This window comes from Oryza sativa, chromosome 7 (assembly GCF_034140825.1).
Source record: "Oryza sativa Japonica Group chromosome 7, ASM3414082v1".
NCBI classification, from domain to species: domain Eukaryota; kingdom Viridiplantae; phylum Streptophyta; class Magnoliopsida; order Poales; family Poaceae; genus Oryza; species Oryza sativa.
In genome coordinates, this window is record NC_089041.1 from 220,714 (window position 1) to 239,703 (window position 18,990).

The 18,990-nt window shown below is 43.7% G+C and overlaps 1 protein-coding gene across 3 annotated transcripts; it reads left to right on the top strand.

Annotated features, from left to right (window-relative positions):
• Nucleotides 1–665: 665 nt before the first annotated feature.
• Nucleotides 666–6,496, top strand: LOC4342182 (gibberellin 2-beta-dioxygenase 5-like). Of its 3 annotated transcripts, XM_015790057.3 has the most exons (3): nucleotides 666–1,069; nucleotides 2,228–2,332; nucleotides 5,107–6,496. In XM_015790057.3, exon 3 carries the CDS (start codon nucleotides 5,162–5,164, stop codon nucleotides 6,185–6,187), a length of 1,026 nt encoding a protein of 341 aa, XP_015645543.1. In that variant the 5' UTR covers nucleotides 666–1,069; nucleotides 2,228–2,332; nucleotides 5,107–5,161; the 3' UTR covers nucleotides 6,188–6,496. The 3 variants fall into 3 exon arrangements, with proteins under 3 accessions (XP_015645543.1, XP_015645542.1, XP_015645546.1); XM_015790056.3 differs by lacking the exon at nucleotides 2,228–2,332 and having other exon boundaries at nucleotides 678–1,069; XM_015790060.3 differs by lacking the exon at nucleotides 2,228–2,332 and having other exon boundaries at nucleotides 828–1,069; nucleotides 5,141–6,496.
• Nucleotides 6,497–18,990: the final 12,494 nt, after the last annotated feature.

The window sequence follows — 18,990 nt, forward strand, 5'->3', positions numbered from 1 at the left end:
AGATGGTGCCTATAGAAAATCCAGGGCGGGCCAATGGAAGAAGAAAAGGGGTTACTAAATTTAGTCGGCATGACACACATGTATAATTAAGATTGATTAATTGTTGCTTGGTTAATAGCCACTTATATCTGATCATCTAATCGATGCAGTGCAGTTCAGAGGATATCTGATCCTTGCCGTGGCTGCAGGATTGACACTCGAACAACAGCTACCGCGTACAGCAAAAGCTTGGTGGGAGAGAGAGAGAGAGAGATAGCGAGAGAGAGATGATGATGGATGCGATTGACTGATGAGACGTCTGCTAAAGTGACCAACTAATCGATATACTCCGTACTAATTCAATGGCCCATTCTAATGGCCGGCCCCAATTAAAATGGACGGAGAGCCTTGGCCTTAATTATTGACGTAGTACGTACACTTGATGCTTGTTGTTGATAGATGCAGATCATATATGTATGGATCGAGGAGTTGAAGAAGATACATGCATACATACAGATACACTGCTGCAGTACAGAGGAGGCCGGAGGAGGAACTCCAAGCTAGAGGATGCGCGGGCCTCAACGTTCAGTGGCGGCACGCCACACGTTTCATCTCCTAGCTAGCTTGTTGTACTGCATCTGTAATATACTCCTTATATTCCTTCATTTTTCAGCCTCGATCAGCTCTCCTGGGGTTGGTTGGTTGGTTGGGTTATATATCTACCAAAGCATGCATATCCCTTCCTTCTTCCACTGTGTTCCTAATTCCTTCCCTGCAATTATTGGTTGCTGCTTCACTTGATCTTATTGGCAACCAGCTAGCTAAGCTTATACACACCCACGGCCAGACCTGAACCTTCTACCTACTACCGCACAAAAACAACAAGCTACCTAGCTCTCTAACAACAATCTCATTTGCATGAATCGCAGGAGATCGATAGTAGCTACTAGTTAGCAAGTTCATATATAGATCGATCTATGATCGATGCTAGCTAGCTAATAGTATCATCGATCGGGAAAACAGACACAAATTAGAGCTAGCTAGAGCCCCCGCCGGCCGGGTCGACGTACTGCTGCTAATCAATAGCCAGGTTTGTTTGATCGATACTAATTAACCCATTAACATCTATCTCTGCAAGTTTATTGATCTGTGATCCCTGCAGTACGCTAGCTAGTAGTTAATTGTTTCTTCCATGCATTCATGTTTAATTTTCCAGCTCTTCAATTCTGCACATACGGTATATATATAGACAAGTCTAGCTAGCTATACATGCATGAATGCATCAACCAATTAATTTAATTTTGCACCTCCTGACAATATATTGTTTTAATTCTGCACCTGAATGCATGCATCGACAATATATACGTACTCCGTACGAGTACGATTGATAGATCATGAACTATAAAATTAATAATATGCATCGCGCCCCTGAAAAAAAGAAAATTAACATGCATCACATATACATATACATAAAAGTTAGTTAGTCAGGAATGGTTACTGGCCCTTGATCAGTACGTAACAACAACGAAACTGAGACTCGATCATCTTGTTGCTAGGCTCGAGCGAGTATACAGTACATGCATGTGGATTAATTGAGAACAAGAACATACTATTGGAGACAGAAAGTATTTTCTACATCTAGATGCCATACAACAATCAATCTTAATTAGTGGAGTACAATTTTACTCAGTCGAGCCGCATGCACATGGCATGCAGGAGCCAGGAGCGAGTCGATCAGCTAGCTAGCTAGCCAGCACATTCATGATCATGTGCTGCAAAACACTACTGCATACTCCTATGCCGCCAATAATCTTGTTATTACTCCTTGCAATCGATCGTTAACCCCACTGCCACCCCCATCTTTTCTTCTTATGTGCATGCTGTCCTTGATTAGTCTACATGCATGTAATTTCCTATGAATTCTCTCAAGTTCATCATGTCTACAGTCTACCCAAGAAAAAATAAAGCCTTAAGTTCATCATGAATTTTTTTTTGAGAAAAACTGATGATTTGGTACAAGATTAATCTAAATATACCAATTTTAGGATCAAATTCAACACACATATTGAGGGAAAAATGACAAATCTAACCTATTTGCACCATTCATTACCGTTTTGTTTCTCTCTTTTTCTCTTAATTTGTAGGATGAGTTTAGACATGATTTTTTTAATTTCATTATTATCTATTTTTTTCATTTTGTTCAGAATTTTTCATGATTAATTGTTTTATTGTATTTGAGAAATGATAGAATACACATGCGAGATATACAGTCGGGAGGAAGGAGAACCCCCCTCCAGCTGGGTTTGATTTTCTTGACCTAGAAAAACTAGGGGATCGAGGCCCCCCTAAGTAGGTAATTTTCCATTAAACAGGGATAATGTTAATTTATTGCGCTCAATTGGTTTTGCATGTTTGTTGAGTTTTTTTTGGGATCTATAGTTTTTGGAACTTAATTAAATCACAATAATTATTTATTTTTTCTGAAATAAAAGATGACATTGAAACAAGCATTGTTCCTAGGTTAATTAATTTATATATAGGTCCAGAATTCCATTTTTTTTTGATATAGTGTTTGTGCTTCCTTAGGAGAATTTTTTTTAAAAAAATTGACCACTTTGTTTTTTTTTGCTAGAATATTTAATTTGTTTTATGAGTTCACAACTTTTTTGTTTGAGTTGCAAAATTGAACAAGACGTACATGCATTAGACTTTTGATCGACAATTTTTCTTTGTCAAAGGACGAAGGGTGTATATATATATATATATATATACATATACATATATATATACATATATGTACATATGTATATATATATACATATATGTACATATGTATACATATATATATGTATATATGTATATATATGTATATATACATATATATGTATATATATGTACGTATATATATATATATACATATATACATATATATATATATATACATATATATATATATACATATATATATATATATATATATGTTCGGCCTTATGCAGATGCCAATAATTTTGTCCTGGGATATCAATGCTGAGTTGCTTATAAAAAATATTTGTAAAAAGCTTAATATTACACACATATATAGCTAGTCTTAATTTGTTTCATATAAAAGCTGATAAAGCTAAGATAGCTATATCGAAATTAGACTTTGGTTAGTAGTTGTTAACGAAAGTAGAGAGAAGCTAGGGGATACATTAGCATATGGTCGATCAATTTTCAGTTAGCATGCAACTGTGCTGGTTTTAATTAAAAGAGTAACTATTCATATGATTAATTGTAATTAATATATATGCTGGCGCTTGTGTTATTTCAAGTGCTCTAGCTAAGCGAAGATCATCGATCTGATAATGGCCAGAAATGCAAGTACATCGTTTACCCTTATTTGAAGTAAATTGTGGGATCCCTAGCATGTTACGCCTAATAATGTCTTCTGTTGGATATGGATGTGTTACTAGCTCTTACAGGCTTAGGATAATATTAATATATATTGATGTTCATAGATTGGTTTGATGCATGAGTACTATATATATATATGCACGTTTCCTGACGACGACAAGACAAGAGAATTATTGATATATTGAGCCAAGATCGATGTGAATATATACTACATTGGTGATGGTAGTATCCCATATGCATGCATATGCTTGGTGAATCTCAATGTAGATATATATAAGTTGGTAATTAAATGTGTATTATATTCGATCGTACGTGATCACATGAACGCATGACAAGGTATTATTGATCACTAGTATAGATCGGCGAAAAGTCCAAAAAAACTAGGACTAGTTAACGCATGTAACAATGCAAGTAGTCGTCTGCTTGGGAGCAGCTGCATGACCTGATCGATGATCAGACAAAACAATTTTGGAAAGTATATGCAGGTGTAATTTTATTTGAAAGCAGTATCGATCAGACAAAAGAATCGCCGTTGATTCTGGGAGCGTTCGCCTACAACGATCGTCTTGTTCTTGTGACGTTATGCCTATGAAAACACACTTGGGATATTCACATATTCTGGTAGTGATTATTGTATATTCCTACATTTTCTTTAGAAAATAATAGAAGTTTTTATTTAACTCAGCTAATTATATCAAGATGATACAAAACCACTAACACACTTATGACCTCTATATAACTATATAACTATGATGCACACAACCAAAACACACACACATCCAAAAGTTTACAAGAAAAGGAAGCAGATGAAGTATTACGAACCATCACTTCTAAGATTAGATCGCCACCCATATTTTTGAGTAAAAGAATTTCCTTGGCCGCTTAGTCTAAGCATAGACACCCCACAATAACCAAATTCCACGAACCCAATTTTTTAAGTATAACTCAATTGTGCAACTAATGGATAATTAAGTAAACAACATACAAAAGAGAAAAAATAATTTTCTGTAAAAACCAATATCATTTTTGCATGACTAAAGGGACAAAAACAGCAGTCGTTCCTAACGGAACATATGGTTGCAAATTTTTTTGAACTCTCCAAAGCCAACAAGTAAACTTGTATAAAATACTATATATGTTGTGGAGTAATTCTTGATGCGACATATATGATAGACTAGACTAAGTTAGCAAAACAGCAATCAAAGAACATGTGTTTAATTATCTTTTTGTTGTGATAAAAGCAATAATTTTGATTGCCTTGCCAACTACGTTTACATAGATTGTTGTTGGTTAGCACAACTCCACGACGAAGGTAGCAAAGAGAAATCTTAACCTTATGTGGCACCTTTAATTTAGACTGCTGCAGCTTCTCTAGAGGAACAGTGGAAGCTGCAAGCTAGTAGAAGACTAATGGTATTGTTGGTGCTAAGCAGCAGCTGCCATAACTAGCTAAAGCGAACTATGAACTAGTGCCACGTAGTGAGTTCTCACATTAAACTATTCAGCGGTGTCAAATTCCATCGAAACTTATTTTGCTCCGATTAATTAGTTGTATATTTATTTTGACGTATACGACACATCATGTTTATTTAATTTTGACGTATAGGATGATACAAAGAACAAGAGAATTAACATCATATGGATTCATGCAAGTTCGCCGCATGCATTTTTCTAAGCAGTTTAATTAATTTTGTCAGAAATGAGGAATAATAGTAATTTCTTTTGGTAACCCAGCACAAGACGTGGGAATTGATTAAGGCGCATGCAGGCAGGGCGGAGTTAATAATTAATGGAGGAGCACGACTACGACTCCAACTCGAACCCGCCGTTGATGAGCACGTACAAGCACCTGTTCGTGGAGCAGCACCGCCTGGACATGGACATGGGCGCCATCGACGTCGACGAGTGCGAGCTCCCTGTGATCGACCTCGCGGGGCTCATGGAGGCGGAGCAGGTGTGCCGCGCAGACATGGTGCGTGCGGCGTCGGAATGGGGCTTCTTCCAGGTGACCAACCACGGCGTGCCGCAGGCGCTGCTGCGCGAGCTGCACGACGCACAGGTGGCCGTGTTCCGGCGGCCCTTCCAGGAGAAGGTGACCGAGAGGCTGCTCGGCTTCTCGCCGGAGAGCTACCGGTGGGGAACGCCGACGGCCAAGTGCCTGGAGCAGCTGTCGTGGTCGGAGGCCTATCACATCCCAATGACGACGCCCAGGCCCAGCACGAGCATCAGGGCCAGGGCGGTGATCGAGGAGGTGTCGAGGGCGATGTACGAGCTGGCGCAGAAGCTGGCAGAGATCCTGATGAGAGGGCTGCCGGGCGCCGGCGAGGGCGAGACGATGGTGACGACGCGGGAGGAGACGTGCTTCCTGCGGCTGAACCGGTACCCACCGTGCGCCATGGCCATGGGGGGCTTCGGGCTGTGCCCGCACACGGACAGCGACTTGCTCACCATCGTGCACCAGCAGCAGGACACCGTCGGCGGCCTCCAGCTGCTCAAGGGCGGCAGGTGGGTGGCCGTGAAGCCCAGCCCCAGCACCCTCATCGTCAACGTCGGCGACCTCCTGCAGGCGTGGAGCAACGATGTGTACAAGAGCGTGGAGCACAGGGTGATGGCCAACGCCACGCTGGAGCGCTTCTCCATGGCCTTCTTCCTCTGCCCCTCCTACCACACGCTCATCATCCCAAGCAGCAGCCATGTCCACGACGACGATGCCCATTACCGGAGCTTCACCTTCGGCGAGTACAGGAAGCAGATCATGGAGGACGTCAGGAGCACAGGCCGCAAGATTGGACTGCACCGCTTTCGAACCCGATAGATAGATCCACCTGACCTACATACCCGCCCTACTCCTACTATATATATCAAATCACCACTGCTATAATGCATTATACTCGATCCACTATGCATTTTTCATCGCCACAATATGCATGTACCTAGCCAATAATTAATTAAGCTGCACTTTGCTTACTTATTGCTAGCTTGCTACTGCATCGATCTATATGCATGTACACACATTTCATTGCCTTAGCAGTGTATGTATATGCATTATTTTTTCCTTATTTGCCCTTAGCTTGCAGATTTCATAGCAGCTAATATATATCCGTCGGAATTATTTGAACATTCATTGTGACTTTTCTTTTCAATGTGTACGTGGCTCCAAAATGATCATAGTTTAAACAAGCACATACATGTATATATTTGAACACTGGAGGTTCTTCTGAATCGGAGTATTTGGTGACATTTGGGGTCTGTTTGGGAGAGCAGTTGAAGATTCTTATAGAAGCTGCAGCTGCCAGAAGCTCCCCTAAACAGTATATATTTTCACTCAGATTCTAAAAAGCTGTAGTTGTAGAATCTAGAAAATGGACTAGAAGCTAGAAACTGGGTTTTCCAGTTTCTCCAAATTCTTACCAGCTAGCTTCTCACCAGCTGCTTCTCAAAATTTTAAAATTTACAAACAGAGCCTTGGAAGCAAACCAAATAGAAGACCAGAGTCTCTGGTTACAAGTACTGAAGTCTCTGGTAGGCATGCGCCGCCTAACATACGGTACTAGAGTCTTTGGTAACCCGTCCTTTTAACTCTGAGCTCATTTTCCCATATAAGTGTGGTGACATGTGTCTCTCTCTAAGGACAAAAAATGCACATTGAGCACCTAGACACCAACATGATACTTACTCTATCCATTCCTAAAAAATCAACCTAATACTAAATGTGATATATTATAGTACTACGAATCTGGACATACGTACTAGGATATGTCACATCTAGTACTAGATTGGTTTTTTATGGGACGGATGGAGTAGACATAAACCTCTTTTAATTCTACGGCTTTCCTAAGACTCAAGTTCAAAAGAAAAAAAAAGTTAAACTCCTTCGAGTGTCCTTTGTTGCTTGCATTTGTTTATGAGGGTATATATACTTACATCTTTCAACACATGATGGAAACTAGGCTTACACTTATCTTCAATAAATTTATTAGTCTCTTGATTTGTCTTGTCATCCAAGATCCAATAAAGACCTAGATAAACTTTTCGTACTAGTACTATTGATTGATGGTTGAGGGAGACTGCTTTAAACCCGGTTGTAGGTGCTTTTGAGGGATACAAATCATATTCATCAAGGGAACCAAAATGCACCTTAATTTTCGAAAACTTTTACGGTAAAGCAATTTTACTGTTCTTGAGGAGGTACCATGAGGTATCACTTTTTCTATTATAAAGTTAGTACCTCTTAGTACCTAGGTACTATGAGATACCAAATTTTACACTAAATTTTTGGTACCTTTACCTCCTAAAGGACCGTAGATTTGCTCTTTACGGTATATTCTACTGTAATTATATTATTGCAGTATATAGAAGGGTAAGTTTGGTATTTGTGAAAAATATAGAAAGGTCTGTTTAGTAATTTGAATTTGAGATTTATTTGCACCCGGAGTTAATCTCGGACGGGTTGTTTAGTTGGTATTAGTTCTGGATCTCGTAGTACGTTCAGCTAGAGCAGCAGCGCTTCTTCGGAATACATTGTGCGTGGCGGCGAATCGATTGTCGACGGACGAGCGCGCGTGGAGGCAGAGCGATTCCTTCCAATTGAAACAGTATTCAGTACATCGTAGTTCAGATGCCGTAAGCCATTAACGACACACATCTACCTCCATCTTGCACGCTAGCCTGAACTCTGAAGAATCACCAACACTCGTTCAACTATCTCAGAGACACACAGCAACTGCAGAGCTGATGTTGCTGCTCCAGTGCTCTGTGCTGCTTCCCCTTCCTCTCTCCCCATACGTGATAGCATGCGAGTGTGGCGGCGCTTGATCATGGTGGCTGTCAGCGGCGAGCCGGCTGGGGCGCGACGCGGTGGCTGTCGCCGGCGGCAGTAGCGCATGGGACGAGTCCCTTTCTCACTATCCGGATCTGACTAAAGAATAGAACGCGAAAATACAAAAATATCCCCCGTAAAAAATATGGAAAGACAAATATACCCTTCACAATTTATACTGTAAAAAGAAGATTGGATGAACCCACACCGTTAGATTATTTATAGTGCAAGTATATATTACAAGTATAGTGTACCATAAAACTCCTCTAATTTTCGCTTAGTTGGAAATACATATATTTAATCTCCTTAGTCGAAATACATTTATCCAATCTGGCCGGGTTTGGGCTGCACAGCCTGCACCCCCGTCGATGAAGACGATTAAAAAGTAGCTGGATCAGGCGGCAGGCCGAGGCCCACAGTGACCACTCAACTGATGGGCCAATGCATCGGGCTGTTTTGATTATGTACTGCATGTACTCTAGCAGTCCAACTTGTGGGTGAGATCAATTCTTTTATTTCTTGCACAATGCATTCTGGAGTGTTTGGGGGAAATTATTTTGATCCCTCGAGGGAATATTCCCTCATTGTTTGCATGCTCAAATAATTATGAAAAAAATTGAAAAGATGTATTAACATGTGATATATCACTCCAAAAACATTCAAGTTCAAATTAACTTCTACATCTCGCAATGAAAAAAAAAAATAAGCTAGAGCTAGTTAACATATATTACAGTTAAATTTGTTTTTTTGGTTGCGAGATGCAGAAGTTGAATTTGAATTTTCATGTTTGTGAAATGATATGTCACATATTAATACATTTTCTCAATTTTTTTATAACCATTTGAGTGACATGTAAACAACGAAGGGACATTCTCTCGAGGGATCAAAATCCACTCCCAAGTGTTTGGTAGTACTACCAATTATTGGTTTTTCACGCATTTCTTGATTCGAATTTGGATGTGCGTGGTTAGGTGGGAGGGGGGTTAATTATATCGAAATGCATCTGGTTAATTGTGTAGGATCGAAATCTTCACCAACCACGTGCATCAACTCTAGCCTTAGTATCCCGCATGATATCTGACCACCACGGACACGCCTTCCCCCAGGCCGGGCCCGCTTACATCTGATAGCTTTCATAGGTCATAGACAGCCCTCACAGCCCGCTTACATCTGATAGCTTTCATAGGTCATAGACTGCCCTCACAGACCAACACATGCTTTTCTGCACACTTTGTCCTCACTCGTGTGCACCCGGGAAGAATTTCCCGGTCGGTCACCCATCCCAAATTGCTCCAGGCCAAGCACGCTTAACCCTGAAGTTCGCTTCCGGAAAAGAAGTTGCAACTTGTTGATATGAGTTTTTGTAACGTCCCGCCTTCCCCCAGGCCGGGCCCGCTTATATCTGATAGCTTTCATAGGTCATAGACTGCCCTCACAGACCAACACATGTCTTTTCTACGCGCCCGTGAAACCGCGAGCCACACATGTCTTTTCTACGCGCCCGTGAAACCGCGAGAGTCGGCTCTGATACCATTTTGTAACGTCCCGCCTTCCCCCAGGCCGGGCCCGCTTATATCTGATAGCTTTCATAGGTCATAGACTTTCACGAGAGTCGGCTCTGATACCATTTTGTAACGTCCCGCCTTCCCCCAGGCCGGGCCCGCTTATATCTGATAGCTTTCATAGGTCATAGACTGCCCTCACAGACGTATTTTCTGCACACTTTGTCCTCACTCGTGTGTACCCGGGAAGAATTTCCCGGTCGGTCACCCATCCCAAATTGCTCCAGGCCAAGCACGCTTAACCTTGAAGTTCTTTGGAGATTGGCTTCCGGAAAAGAAGTTGCAACTTGTTGATATGAGTATTCTATTAATCCTATTAAGCCCTAGGCCGGGATGTTACACCTCTCTTGTCACACCCCAATCCGACACCGCCGCACAACGGCACCTGATAGGAGCGTGTCGTAGGAAAAACGGCGCGAACCGCTTCCTACGAAACCGCGATCTCGTACTAGTCCCAGGACATAGTGCTGGTACCCACGGTGACAAATATGAATCATTGCAAATCCTTAAAATAAATAGAGGACTTATTTACCTTAACTTAGGTTGCAGCTCAGACAGCCCGAGAATGCAACCGACGACACGGACAAGGCGAACACCAACAACAGCAGCAGCAGCGGAACCAACGGTCTAACACCCGACACCACAGGCGACGGCTGGGAACCAGGACGAAACCCTAATCTTCACTTCACTTTATCTTCTCTTCAGGGCGGAGGAACTATATATATTTATGTAGAGCAAGGGTGAGTACTTTCGTACTCAGCAAGTCACGGGAACTTAGGTGTTTAATGCAAGCTTGGAAGAGAGGCAAGGTTGTTTTGCAAATCTTTTATTTGAAGATATTTTGAAATCACTAAGTGATTTATTTCTTTCTAAGTTTGGGCGAAAAGAGACTTGCGTCTCGATTCGACTTTAAGAGATGCTTTTCAACAGCTCATTTAGTAATGTACCGACCTCCCGGGTCAGATCATTACTTCTCGGCTCCCAGAGCCATTCCACTTGATTAATCGGCTCCCAGAGCCTTTTTCATTTTCTCGGACTCCCAGAGTCCAGCTGCCCAGCAGCACAACAATCTGCTTCCACTCGGGAAGCCTAGTCTATGATGCCCGCAGACATCCCGAATCACACAGATTCGTTTCTGATCACTCAGGTCATCCATCTGCCACATAGGCTGATTCTGGTTACGATTCCCACACCACAACAACTTTTTACAAAGCACAGGCAAACAAATCTACGCAACGGGAACCACCTCACATCCGCCCATGACCGTGGGCACGGCTGTTCGAACAGTTAGTTAACCTCTGCAGAGGGGTACACTTTACCCACAAGACACGAACTCACTCCAGACACTGGCCGGTGTCAGAGGTTCGCGACAAAGCATTTCCCAAGCCGACCCAGGGTTACCTCATGCCACATAGAAGGATCAAATCCTCACATAAACATAGGCCATTTTAGGCGTGCACAAATCAAACTCCAACCACCTCGATCGGTAATCTGGCAAGCTTCGCGTTCTTGCCTTACCAGGAACCCGGTTTGGCTCCAACCGACCCCGCCCCGGCGTTCCCAACTATTGGCATGCGAGGTTTCCCTGAACCGACTAGCTACTTAGCCAGGGTGTCCCATTCCACCTTGTGGTTGCACTTTGATTATGTTCGATGAGTTTCCCACAGGAATCGGTCCTTATATGCGAATACGGGACAGTGCCACATAGGCACAACCCCCGCATCGCGAGTTTTCACAATTCATTTTATTTTCAAACACATCGACACCACATGTCGGGTTTTGAAGGCTTCACAAACCCATTTCCCAAGTTTTCGACAAGCAACGGTGTATGTGGGATATTTGGTATACGCGCTCAGAGAGCACGAATACCGAGGTACCACAAGGGTGGAGCGACAAGGAATCAGGGTAGTACGACCTACGGAAATTAGTGCGACTACTGGGTAGGTCCGTCGGTTTGGCACGCAAACCGAGGCCAAGCAAGTTAAGTGTGTGATTCTAATAATGCAAGTTGCAAACAAAATAATAATGACTTTTCAATTATAGGGGCAATTGATCAAAGGGTGACTTGCCTTGCTCAAAGTCTTCACGAAGCTTCACGAATCTTCGAGAAAACCCGCGATCGACGAAAATCCGGTAACCGCAACTATACGCAAACAATCGAAAACCTAAACAAGGACCAAAAGAAAGATCCTATTTAGACTAATTAGTAGTGCCATTAAATAGATCTCAATTTTACGGAATTACTGGAAGTTGAACGGAGTCAATCGGAGTTACGGAGTGGGTGATATGAATTTTGGAAGTTTAATTGGAATTTCTGGAATAGGAGAAATGGTTTATGGAATTTATAGAAATAATATTCTCAAGAATATTATTGACAGTCACTGTCATGTGGGACCAAAGGAAATGGTTTATGGAATTTTGGAACAAGGAATTGATTTATGGGACAAAGGAAAAATGATTTATTAAATCCCTGGAAAAGAAAAGGATGGAGGGATGGGATTTAGACTTCTTCGGGCGGCAAGGGCGCGGCCCAAGGGTCGAAGGAGGCTCGGCCAAGCCATTTGGGCCGGCGCGGGCGCAGGAAAGGCGGCCCATTAGGGCGCGCGGAAGGGGGAGGGAGCGGTCCGGTGGACCGGGTGCACCTCGCGGGGTCCCGGGTGGGGCCCACATGTCGGCGGCAAGGTTCATGGTGGGGAGAGCGCACGCGGGTGCGGTGCTAGGGTTTGGTGGGTGCGGCTCACGATTGGTGCGCCGGGTGGACGGATGGCGGCGGGCCCACGTGCAGCCGCACGGTTTGCCGTGGACCGCGCGCACAGGAGGGAAGACGGAGAGAGGAGGCTGACTGGGCGCGACTCGACCCAGTCAAGCGGGCCCGGGGCTGAGGTGGCTGCCACGTGGCCGGCCACGCAGGCAGGGACGAACGGGGAGGAGGAGGAGGAGGAGGAGGAGGCGCCCGGGATCGGACGGCCGACGACGCGCGAGGCGTTCCGGCGAGCGGCGGCGAACCGGAGCGAGCGGCTACCGCCGGCAGCTAGAGGAGGTCAGGGGGAATCCGTTTGACGGCACGGATTTGAGGGGGGAGGTACGACGGTGGCTGGCGGCGGCGACCAAGCTCGTCGGATCGGGGAAGTGGTCGCGCGAGGGAAGGGACAAGGGGGCGCGAGCTTGGGCCTGGCCGAAACGGTATGCGACCGTGATGCGCACGCGGGGACGCGGGACCCGATGGTCACCGGCGATGCACGCACGGCGGCGTTATGCGGCGGCGGAAGCGGCGACACGGCGCGGAGACAAGGGAGAAGGCCGACGGCCTTGGGGCAGCCAGGGGGAGGTCAAGGGGATCCCCGGGAGCGTGGCGGCGGGAGGAATCGACGTGAGAGGGGCCGACGACGGTGGATTGCGGCGGCGGCCATCGCCGGCGGAGAGAAGGGGAAATCTTCGAGGGGCGATGAGGACTCAATTAAAGGCGGCGGGAGCATCTCCGGTGTTCAAGGAGCTCATTTCCGGGGTCGGATGGGTCTGAGCGGCGCCGTGGAGGTCCGGCGACGAGAGGCGGCCTCCGGGAGTGGGCGGTAATGGCGGCGGGGCCATGCCGGGTGGCGGCGGTCCTTGGGGCGGCGTCTACGCGCGTTCGGCAGGGCTACCGAGCTACCACGCAAGCTAGAAGGGACGAGGGTGAGCAGGGAAGGGGAACGGGAGGGAGGCACTACCGAGCCGAGACGGGCGCTGTGACGAGCGGCCGACAGCGCGGGAGCGAGCTCTCCGGCCTCGGGCCGGGGAAGGGGAGGAAGATGGGTGCCCGGAGTCCCGCGTCACGCGTCCTCGCACGCACCGGTCTTCCCGGTGCTCGGCGGCGGACGGCGACGGCGAGAGCAGAGGAAGGGCGACAATGGCGCGGTGGAGTAGGAGTGTGAAGCGGGAGGGATTGAGATGGGAAGGGGAGCTCGGCTTCGGGTTTTATAGGCGCGGGGTGAGGTGATGTCGGTTTGGAAGGGGAGAACCGACCTTGGCGGTCAAGCGCTCGGCTGGCGGCAGCGGCGGTTTCGTGGGCGATGCGAAAGCGGCGACGGCGTGGATGCATTGGACGGCGAAGGCGGTGGATCGTGCGGCGGAAATTTGAACCGCGGGAGCGGGAGGAGCAGCGCCGGCTGGCGCGGGGCGAGCTGACGCTGGGTCAAGGTGGGGGCGGCGAGCTGGCGGTCGCGCCCGTGGTCCAGGCGGTGGCAGGCGGTGACGCCGATGGTGGTCGGGCAAAAGGAAAAAGGAGGGGGAGAAAAGAGAGGCTCGCTCCAAGCCGATTCGGGAAGGGAGTAGGAGGGAGAGGGAGAGCTCGGCCTCCGGGTTTTGGCAGGACGCGCGTGGAGCGGCTCAGGCACGCGCGCGGGGCCGTGCAGCTGCAGCGCGACAGGGCAGCGGGGCCGGGAGGCGTAGGCGCGGCAGGGCCGACGCGGCGGCGACCGGGCGGTCGGCCATGCACGAGCGCGCGTGCGCGGATGCGAGGGCGCGGCCGGATTTCGAACGGCGGCGGCGGGAAATCGGCGCCGGTGGGAGAGCTTTTACGGGAGAGAGAGAGAAACGGAGAGAGAGAAAGAAGACGAGAGAGCGAGCGCACGCGAGGGAGGAAGGAGCGGCTGAGGGAGAGAGATGGGCCGAGGAGAAAACGGCCCACAAAAATCCGAGGGAGGCAAAATAGACTTTTCGGAGGAGATTGATTCGAAGAGAATTTGAACTTGGAATTTGACTTAGATTTTGGAATTGGGATCTCGATGAGAGGAAGGAGTAGACGGAGGATTCAAGATGGGGTTTTGGATATTTTGGATCTGGGGAAGTATTTGGCGATGATTCAAAGAGAGGGATAGAATTTCAGAGTTGATTTGGAGACTTGAGTCGGAAGAGGAATTTCGAGGAGGCAATTTTTGATGGTGACGAGAGGGATCAAGGACGGATTTGAATTGAGATCTTGGCACAACTTAGACTCGCACACAAAGAACGGAAATTTTCGCATATAAGATTTTGCCGAATTAGTTTTTAACGACTCACGAAAAGCGGAGCGTTACAAGCAAACAACAATATTACATACGTATAGTATCCATCTAGAAGCCATAACCATGAAACAATCACGGATATCCAAAGAAACAACCCAAAACCGAAACCGACACAGCGTCGGCCGGTCAGACCGCGGGCCTGGCCGGTCTGACCGCACACATAGCACCGGTCCGACCGGCAACCTCCGCCCGGTCGGACCGGACACATAAAATAACAGTGAATCCGATCATCACCTGAAAATTGATTATCTCCAAAACCACTTCTACGATAATCTCCAAATATCAAAACCAATAATCACAGATGCCAATTGTTCATTACAGAATAAGAATCAAAACACACATTGATCTTACAATCTCCCCCTTGATGAACACATTGGCAAACCTCATCAAAAATGTTTTGGTGTTTGGAAAAATAAAAACAAAAGCGGTAAAAAGCACACTTCGTACAAATGTACACATCGTGCTCAAAAATCCAAAAGAAAACTTCTCCCCCTTTTTAAAAGAAAGAAATTCCCAATTGAACCAAAAACATGCTCTTCTCAATTTTCAACAACTCAAAATTTACCTTGCTTCTCCAAAAATCCAAAAATCCAAAAATTTTCACATTTACTTCTCCCCCTTTTGACAATGATTTCATCAAGCATAGGAATTATGTTCATTAATGTATAAGAGCTTAGCATACATATAGCATATCAAGTCATGTGTTGCAAGAAAAGAAGATGAACCCATCTATAACAGAACAAGCATGCATTAAAGTATAATCATGAACCAAAGATTTTACAATTAAGCTTGAATCAACAATAAGGGTTCATGATTTCAAATGATTTATAATGCAACATCTTAACAAGCACATAGATCGAAGAATAAACACTAAACACATATACCTATTGCATTTATCACTCTTTCTCAAATAACCTTTAGCACAAAATAACGAAGAGAATTTTTGAACTTTTTTCTTTTCTTGAGCCTTTTTCTCATATTTTTCTCTTTTATTCCGGGTACGTCCCTGTCGTCAAGACTGTTTCCAGGGATTCGGCACCCGTTATTTTGCTTACATCGAATACATCCTTGTCGTCAAGACTGTTTCCAAGGATTCGGTATTCATCTTTTTCATATTTTTATTCTCTTTTTCACAATGAGCAATTAAAGCTATTTGAGGAATAACAATTCAATAAAGCATATATATATATCGAGCATTTATAAATCAAACCATATGCTAGCATCAACATTGCATATTTGCTTAATTCAAGTAGAATTTAAGTGTCATGCATCATCTCCCTTAAAAGCAAAATCTAAATCTCATGAAAAGACTAGAATACATACAAGCTATGCTAGAGACAAATAAACATTCAAAGTATTGCTAACATGCACAAGAAAATACCATATGCATAAACAAAGCTCTCTTTTCTCAATTTTTTTCTCATTGTCATATTTTTGCTTGATAAAACCATGAGGTACAAACTCCCCCTCACAACATGCCAAAAGGATTCACGAATAAACACTAACTCCCCCTCAAAATAACCTCCAATTCTCCCCGAACAAAAATCAAGAAGAAATCAAAGATTTTGAAAAAGACATCCAATTGCCAATGATATCACCAAGATTCTCATGGATTGACATGTCTACATTCGTATTAACAAAAACTACTACCTCAAACACTAGCATATGAAAAGCTAATAATTAAGAAAGTAGAACCAAATATATGTCAATCCAAAAATAAATTGATGTTACCATGAAACGCAATCGTCATCTCAACATTGAATGCTCATGGGGAGCATGCCGCCAAAATACCTACGAACGAGAAGATGTCGAGGCCTCTATGTTGGGGTTAGAAATAAGAAATTTTGGAATCTAACACTGAGTCACACGACCAGTAGAACCAGTAAGTACATATGCACTAACAAAATCAGAATCAGACTTACTTGAAAAATTACCTTTTTACTTCACAAAAGTTTGAGTTGAATTTCGTGAAAAATTGCCCCGAGGCCGGTCTGACCGCCGCTGTACCTGCGGTCTGACCGGGCCTGGCAACCGGTCTGACCGCCGGTTCAACTGCGGTCTGACCGACTGGTCAGTGTCGGTCTAACCGTAGTCCTCGAATTAAAACCCGATTTTTGCCAACGTCGTTTTGCAAAAGCAATTTCTCTTTCCTTTTTCTGTTTATAGGCAAGTCTAAAACAAAAACCAACCAAATGTCCATCTTTTTCACAAAAAGAACAAGTGTACTTCTCACTACGTGTTTGTGAAGTAGATGATTTTAAAATTGATGGTTTTGAAATTGATGGTTTTGCAACAACAGAAGGTTTTGCATTCACAACATTTGATTTCGAAGAAGATGCATTCAAAGAAAACATGATGCCAGCAGATTTAAACACATCAGTTTCAATCAAAATTTCACCTCTCCTAGCAACACCCAAAACAGTAGGAGGATGTCTAGTATGATGAGCATAAGAATTAAAACCTAAACCACGATTGTGTGTGCTAATCTTAGATTGATCAAGAATCATGTTGAGGTTCTTTTTACCATCAGAAAATCTTTGCAAAGAACTTTTCAAATAAGAAACCTCCTGAGTAAGAATAGCACAATTTTTGCAAGCATCCAAAAGACCTTTTTGTTTTCTACAAGTTGAGCAAGAAAACACCTCATCTTGTTTAACAATCTCTTCCATGTGTTTAACACGCCCTAAAGCATCTTTCAACTTCATCTCATTCAAAACACACTTTGAGCAATCTTGAGAAATCAAAGCACCATTGTTTTGTTTTGCCTTATTTGCACATGAAGCATTGACCAATGAACTTGCACAAAAAGCAACTTTGTATTTTTCAAAACGTTCGTTGTCAAAATCAACTCATCAACAACACGAGCATGTAAAGCAAATCCAAGAGCAAAAGAAGACTCCAACTTTTTAGATTTTTCAATCTCAAATTCCAATTTCTTGCAATTAACAGAATTGACATCTCGCAAAGCATTAATTTCAGAAAATAAAACTTCACAAGATTGACAATTATCATCATTAAGAATCAAAGATTTTAATCTAGCAATTTCAGCATTAAGAATCTCAATCGTATGATCCTTCTCATCAAGCACAATAGAACAGGTTTGAAGTTTCTTAGCAAATTTGTAAGCAGCATATTCTAGTTAATCATAACTAAGCTTTTCTTCATTATCATCATCAGATTCATTAATATCAAAACTTGCATTACGAGCAATAAAAGCTAGATCAACAACTTGCTTACCTTTGCTCTCATCTTCATCTTCCGATTCATCAAAAACTTTTATGAGTTCTTGGATTAACCACTGCATACAATGCTTCTTCTTCTCCTTCTCTTTCATGTTCTTCTTCTTGTTCATGTCATCATCTTTGATTCTACCATCATCTTCCTTCTTTCCTCTCCCAAGCTTAGGACAATGCGAGCGAAGATGATCAAGTACTCCACACTCAAAACAACGATTCGGTTCTCCTCTTTTCCTGTTCCTAACATTTTTCATAGCTCGAGAAAATTTGTTAGATAACAAAACCAAGTCCTCCTCCTCGAACTGTTCGAGTTGATCATCGGACATGGCATTAAATAAAGCAAGAACAGAAGACGTTGATGAAGAAGCACCAACATCCAAAGAACTCAAAGACGAAACCAATGCATTAGACTTAGAATCGACTTTACAAGCAAGAATATTCATCTCATGAGTTTTCAATTTTGTGTAAAGCGAATCCAAACTCAAAGTAGACATGTTAACAGACTCCTGAATAGATGTAACTTTCATCTCCCAAATAGACATGTCAAGACCATTCAAAAAGTGACGAGAAATCTCAGATTGTGGATAATTAGCATCATAAGAAGAATCAACAGATCTAAGATCATTCAAAATTTTATTAAACCTAGAAAGATAGTCATCCAAAGCTTCTCCAGGTTTCATCTCAAATTTAATATATTCCTTTTTGAAAAGATCACGACGAAGTTTTTTAATGTTATTTGTTCCCTGATGAAAATTACTCAAAGCAATCCAAATCTCATGGGCAGTTTGAAGATGAGCAACACGATCATAATCCGAACAAGAAATCCCACTCAAAAGAATATTGCGAGCTTTGCAATTTTGTTCAAAAACAGTTTTTTCAGCAGCAGTATTAATAGCTTCAGGAATCACATAAGGATGAGAAACTTTTCTTCAAATATCATAATCTTCAGCCATAATGTA